Source organism: Monopterus albus, unplaced genomic scaffold (assembly GCF_001952655.1).
Source record: "Monopterus albus unplaced genomic scaffold, M_albus_1.0 scaffold180.1, whole genome shotgun sequence".
In the NCBI taxonomy this organism is placed as follows: domain Eukaryota; kingdom Metazoa; phylum Chordata; class Actinopteri; order Synbranchiformes; family Synbranchidae; genus Monopterus; species Monopterus albus.
The window spans coordinates 790,847-798,012 of record NW_018128060.1 but is presented as its reverse complement, the minus strand read 5'-3'; the positions used below and the strand labels follow the sequence as shown (position 1 = coordinate 798,012).

Sequence of the window (7,166 nt, the reverse complement as noted above, 5' to 3'; positions counted from 1 at the left end):
AAAAGTTCCCACCAGTAAGTAAGAGGAAGGAACCAGAGGAGGAAAATGTGACGTATAATGAATGAATTAGAATGACCCTTTGTTTTAAACTGCTGACAGGTCAATGGGAAATTTACTGAACAACAATTGACCTTTCAAACATAGACACACAAGGTAGATGGTAATTCTTCAACTACTTAGGCTCAAAGCATTTGAAGTGTATCTACCAACCATACACTCCATTTTTTTCCTTGGTCATAAACTGAGAGATCAGCCCCCCAGAGAGATGGTTAAAGTTGCTTACTCATTGAAGCCAAAATCTGAAGACTGTCATAGTTTTTCTCTTGTGAAAAATGGTTCATTCCTCCTTTCAGTCTTTTGAAATAAGACTGGATTTCCCCCTGTTCTCTGTATTATATAAAGTATCATAAAACTATAATTTACATGCAAGCTGCATATACATCTTATGTCTTGGCTTGCTCTGTTATCACTGTTATAACTACCAGTGTATAATGTCTGTGCTTATTTGCAGTTTCACTGATTATATCAATGTGCAGTGGCTTCATTTGCACAACAAACTGAGCATGAATCTTTTGCTTCATAGAATCTAAAACAGAGACTATGGCTTCTGATTACTGAATTGCTATAAACTATAGTACAACCCCAAATCAGAAAAGGTTGGCACGGTATGTAAAATCAAAATTAAAACTGAAAGTAGTGATGTGTAAATCATCTGTGCCCTGTGTTACATTGAAAACAATACAGCAGCACATTATTTGATGTGATGTTTCATCAGTTTTACTCTTTGTTCAAACACTCATTTCAATTCTGATGCCTGCAACACATTCCAAAAAAAGTTGGTACAGTAGAGCATGTACCACGGTGTGATGTTGCCATTCCTTTTACACAACACTTAAACCAGGTTTAGGGAGTGAAGTGTATAAGGCGTAAATTTGTCCCATTCTTCCTGCAAACAAGTCTTAAGGTTGCAACAGTTCTGGGTTATTGTTGATGCACTTTGCATTTCAAAATGCACCACACATTCTCTACTGGGGACAGGTCAGGACTGCAGGCAGGCCAGTCCAGCACTCACACCCTTTTCCTCCACAGCCATGCCTTGGTAATGTGTGCAGTAGGACATAGGTGATTTACAAATCACTTATTTCAGTTTTAATTTTGATTTTCCATATGGTCCCAACTTTTTCTGATTTAGGGTTTTAGCTTGCTGACTGATTTAAAGAGTAAAACTAGTAAAAAAGAAAAAGTATGCTGAATCATTTTGTAAATGTGTCCATTGAACATCAAGTTCAAACCCTTGTTTATAGGGGTTCCCACTCCCACGCCAGTGTTCACTGTGCATATATGGGCAGGAAAGGGCCAATACAGCCAGTTCAGTGAAAGAAAATCATTGCCCTTTCCTCTAAAGCATTTGCACTCATCCAGTGTTCCCCTCCCTTCCTGACATCAACTCCAAATTAACGCGTCGCTCTGATTTAGTTATTCTCAAGCGTCAGCCAGCTCGCCTCCTAACATAGAGCAACTACTGTTTATAGTCAGAGGCCTGTGAGGAGGGGCAGAGAGAAGTGAGTGAAGGATGTGAGATGGATGACTGAGAACGGCGTTCCCGCCCCTGCACTGGGTACTGGAGACGCCGGGTTATTTTTGGAAAATGGGGGTGCCAGGAGGTTTTTGAATTTGTTGTTAGACACTCTGCTTGGCTAGTGTGGAGGGGGGTGGCAAATGTCTTAAAGGTGATTGCTTTGTCAAGTGAATTAGGCTGGTGCGTGCCCCCACGTGCCGCCTTTAAAGCTGTCTCCATTGCATTAAGTGGAACAGCTGTTAGTGCTCTTCTGAGAGGGACAGAGATGGAGGAGGTGGTGTGATCTAGTGTCAGTTTACTTCACTACCCCTCCACTATGTCCACAAGTGTCATTTCTGGCAGTTTGCGATTATTAAACAGGTTTGTTTTGATTTTAGGGAATTGAAGCACAAGATAAACTGTTCTGCTGCGCTTACACAATAGGTAGAGGGTTGCATTATTCTGTTCATGTCCCTTTTGCTTGGATCTGTTTTAGCTCTCTGTTGAGCAAACCCTTGGTGTGTCTAAACTTCCAGGCTTGGTGTCAAGAAAAAGTCTGTGAATCCTTTGGAATGATGTTGTTTTCTGCACTAGTCATAAAATGTGATCTGATTTTCATCTAAGGCACAAATACAGACAAGCACAATGTGCTTAAGATAACAGACAAGAAGAATGTTTTGGGTCTTTAATCATCACACCCATTAAATGTTCACAGTGCTGGTGGAAAAGGTAAGCAAACCCCTTTAAAACCTGGTACAGCCTCTTTTTGGAAGACAAGTTCCTGACAGTTCTTCCTCACTGCACCGCTTTAGCTCAGTCATGGCTCTCGAAGTAATTCCACAGCATCTCTATGGGGCCAAGGATTTATTTATTTATTTTCTTTTTGGACCCCAGTAGCATGAAGCATAGTGTCCATGGCAGGGTTTGCGTTTGGCAGACTCATAAACCTAGATGTTAACCAGCTCCAATGATTCGTTTAAGCCTTTAGCTGTTACTCCGTTTTACCTCATTGAGCATTTTGCATTGTCCCTTATCTGGGCACCGATTTCTAGGGAGAGCAGCCATAGCACTAAATCATTTCCATTTGTAGACTATTTGTGTAATTGTGGACTGATGAATATCTTAAATCTTTGAGATTACTGTGCAACCCTTTCCAGCTTTATGCAAATTAGCAATTCTTGATTGTAAGTCTTCTGACATCATCTCTTTTTTTTTTTGCAAGGCATGGTTCACATCAGCAGATGCTTTTGTGAAACTCTTTTACTGTTTTCTATAAATCAAAGTAGCTCTGACTCGCACCCCAATTTTGTTTCATTGATTGGACTCCAGGTTTGCTATTAGCTTTTGTTAATGTCATTAGCCTCAGGGCTCACATACTGTTTCCAAACTATGCTATGAATGTTTGAATAATCTCATCAATATGGACAAGAACAATACATGGATGTATGTGTTATTTGTTAAAAAAGGTGGTCTGCTCATACTTGTATCTTGGATGTAGATTTCACATATTTTAAAAATGATAAATAAATGCAGGTAATAAGGGTTCACTTCTTTTCCTTACTACTATATTCAGCTCTATAGATGCTACTGTTGTGCATTATCCTTTGTCAAACACATTATATGTTTGATAAAGTCACCAAACTTTACACTGAGATGCCTCCATATGATTGAAGAGCATTGTTCATGAATTATTAATATGTGAAATGGAAGAAGTCAATCTGTGCTCTTTGGCAGTATACTGAGCCCACTTCCTTCTAACCATATACTATATGATGGACATTATTTATTTATATACATGCACAAATGATCAATATCCATTTTGTAATATTGTCTCCATTCTGTCATTCCCTTCTCTGTCTCTTCACCCTCCTTTCCGCAGTGGAGCCAAAGGTGTACGTGTCCGCCGGCCCCACAGCTCTGCTGGATGATGGCAACGAGTCTGTGGTGGCCACCTGTATAGCAGAGCGTGGCCGTCCCACCGCTGAGGTTTTCTGGGAAACAGAGCTGTATGGGCGAAGTGAGAGGCAAAATCGGGATGAGCCCAATGGCACCACCACTGTACATGTGCACTACATATGGCAGCCGCAGAGCTACGCCCAGGGGAAGACACTCATGTGCGTGGTGCGCCACCCAGCCCTCCAGACAGAGTTTCGCATACCCTTCACACTCAATGTTCAGTGTAAGTGTTGTTTTATAAGATCTCCTTAATTGTTGTGCCATCTTTTCTAATATCTGAAAAATATGATATTGAGATATTTATTGTCAACAAATGTTCTGAAAAAACCAAAACCAACAATGAACTGATCCTATTACTTCTACTTGACTGTGTAGCCAGAGCCTGACACACTCAGCCCCTTTGTGCCATAGACCTCGGCTGTTGTCCAAAAACTATTGATTCACAGCACTTTGCTGCTGTATCATACTAGGAGAAGTATAATATTTTCAGCCCAAATTGACTGTTTGTTAGATACAGAGGAAGATGTTTCACTGAAAAAAATTGATTTTTTCCAGTGTAATACAGTATAATAGAAACAGGCAGTACTTAACAATAACATTTTATTTGGACTCATAAGTATTATTGTAGATAAGAAAAGTATGTGTGATTGTCCAGAAATGATTAAACACATGCGTGCCCCATTGTTGCACTGGGTATCATATTCTTTACAGTTCTTAAAATATAAAATTATATTGTAAATGGAAACTGGTTTGTTTTGATTCACCACACACCATCCTGCTGACAAACACATTAAATCAGTCAAAATTTTACGTATTCACGAGGCATTTTAAAGTGAAGTGTTCAGAAGGAATGAATGGACTTTGAGCTGAGAGCCACACATACAATATGTAGGAAAGAATAAAGAAGCAGTCAAATGCAGTTGTAGTTGTGTGCAGTTCTACAGTGTCATACAATATGCTTAGGAAGTAGGAAAGAATAAAGAAGCAGTCAAATGCAGTGCACTGAAATGTTATGTCTGACATTGAATTAAATTTTAATTTAATTCTGAATGTCCAGCAAAATGAATGTTCCTGTAAAAAAAACAGGGTTAATGATCAAGCTCACAATGTGTAACAAAATAATGCTTATTATTGCTCTAATTGTGGATCCCTAAAACGTACAGTACATCTTATAGATATTAGCCCATTGTGCTTGATTTATGATTAACCTGCTCACGGCCTTTCCTTTTTTTTAGCCATAAAGGGACCATTTACGAGTGATTTTAATGTTGTAATTATTGATGCGTACTTGGTGAGCAGTACTAAGGGTTAGTGTGTTTGGACCGTGTGAGTGCAGGCTAATGAAGGTATTTTATGAAATATTGATCAGGCCTTAGCAACAACAGAAGTAGTGGGAGGGTTCTGGGGGGCAGTGGGTTGAAACACAGAAACACCAAAGTTAATACAGGGAGAAAGAGGGTGTCCAGCTCAATACATCATGTCAAATGCAGAGACGAGGGATTTTAAGTGCAAAAGAAGCACAGTTCCAACGTTGAACTGTGTGAAAAGGGTCAGTAGACATGATGAGCCAAGGCATCTTCCTGTGTGCTGTAACAAGTTCCTCGTTTGTCCTCCAGAGGAATCAAAATGAAAACCTGGATATCAGTGTTTGCCATGCTTTATTACGGTGGCATGTGCTGGTTCTTCATTTAAGTATCCGTGCCTTCCTCTTTGTTTTTCTTTTTTGTCATGGTAAAGCAGTAGAGTTGATTATTAGCTGTAGTGCATCTACTGTCTACCTGAGTCTTATTTTCTAACTTTTCACCAGCCCAGGATCATTTGTTTATTCTCTTGACTCATGTTCATCAGAAAATCCTGTACTCTGCTACAGCCTTTGTTTTTGTTATCACACGCTACTGTGCTTATAATGCACACTTTGTTCCTTATTTGTCATCAGGCTGATCACAGTGACTGATTAGTAAGTCCTAGTCTTTTACCTTTTGAAAAAATAAAAATAAACTGTGGTCAGCATGACCCTTACTATTTCAAGAAAGTAATAAATAATAAGTAAGTAATAATACAAATGCTTTCATCATAACCTTTTGTCTTATTTTGATTTACAGTTGCACCAATGGTATCCATAACTGGAGCTGACAAAAATTGGTATGTGGGTCAAGAAAATGTGAAGTTGTTTATTGACGGCTCAGTGTTGGCTCTAAAAGAACCTCACTGTATACAGGTGAAGCAGAAAACCTCTAACCAGTCATTGGAAATACAAAGTCAAATGTTTCCAGGGTCTGAATAATTCATTTTCTTGTCATGTGTTTCTTGACTGTATACTGTAAAATACAGTATGTGGGCGGATTGGGATGGAAAACAGTCTTTAGATGCTGCAAAGTTTTGTGATGATGATGATGATGAAGTCCACCTGATACTCTTTATTGTTATACCAACATTTTCATATACTGTATTTGAACACTGTCCATATACTCATTTAAATTTAGAGGGCCTGCATCCTTCATAGACTCTCAGCTACTGCTTAGTGCTGATGTCACCTCCTAAAACTCCACCTTTCAGTACAGAATATGTCAAAACAAGCTGATATACTTTGTCAGAATGTCTTGCATTGTGCCAGCTTGCTCTGTTGTAACTTAGGAGGGCACAACTGTTATATGTTTTGCAGCTCTCTGTGCTATTAGAGGGCAGTCAGTCATTAGAAGAGGGTGCATTCAGATTGCTGTTGATTCATAAAGCTGAGAGAATCATTTTATATTTTCTTCAGGTTGGCAGCAGTTAATGATAAATAGCATAACATGATATAAAACACTAAAAAAAAGCCCTTTTACCCTGGACAAGTTCATCTTGTGTTCAAGTGAAATCTCACTCTGAGTTTACTGGGGTGTACTGGAACTTGGCTGAATTTACCACCGGTTTGTTTTGTTGATTAACACTTGACAACAAACAGGCAAAGGGAACATGCCTATTAAGTAACTAATGTGATAGCAAATACTACTACTACTACTAAATAAAGCGTCAAAGAAGCCTATGTCTATAAATTACCTCCAGCATATCTTTGGAGCCCGGACACTGGAGCTGTCAAATGCATTGCTGCACCCATCGGGAAGATTCCCTGCTATAAATAAAACTTTCCAAACGGTTCACACATCAGAGCAGCACTGGTGCACTGGCAGCTCTTTGTCATCATCTTGCTTTGAAAACAAGAAATATGGTCTCATTGCAGCTGATGGTACTAGAGAGATCTAGACAGCCAAGCTCTTTATTTTCTATTTTTGTTCCATCTTTTTTTTTGCCCTGATGTTGAAACTTTGTGTTCATGATGAAATCTTTTCCCCTCAACCAATAGAAGTACAGTGTCAAGTTATTGTAGTCGTGATCATTTAATAGTTCGAACAGACCAACTGAACCCACAGAGCAGTGATATATCATTACAAGTCATGGATGGTACTTTCATTCATGCTTTAAAAGCTATGCCTTCTAAAACAGAAATAACAATGTATAAAGTTTGCTTTCTCTGCATGTGTGTGTATGGTGTATTATACACTGTATTATTTATGATGTTTTATTATTTCATTTTTGTGCAGGCTGGATGGATCGATGCCTGAGAGTGTTGAGATCTCAAACAGTAGCTTTGCTTTCACTCGTCCGCTGGAGC

At 39.1% G+C, this 7,166-nt stretch overlaps 1 protein-coding gene across 2 annotated transcripts in view; it reads left to right on the top strand.

Moving 5' to 3' along the window:
* The window catches only part of nectin3a (nectin cell adhesion molecule 3a), a 34,039-nt gene that overhangs the window by 19,291 nt on the left and 7,582 nt on the right, over positions 1–7,166 (top strand). For both annotated transcript variants that reach the window (XM_020616841.1, XM_020616840.1), the window contains exon 3: positions 3,438–3,737. In XM_020616841.1, the coding sequence (XP_020472497.1) occupies positions 3,438–3,737 (300 nt within the window). The remainder of the gene's footprint in view (positions 1–3,437; positions 3,738–7,166) is intronic.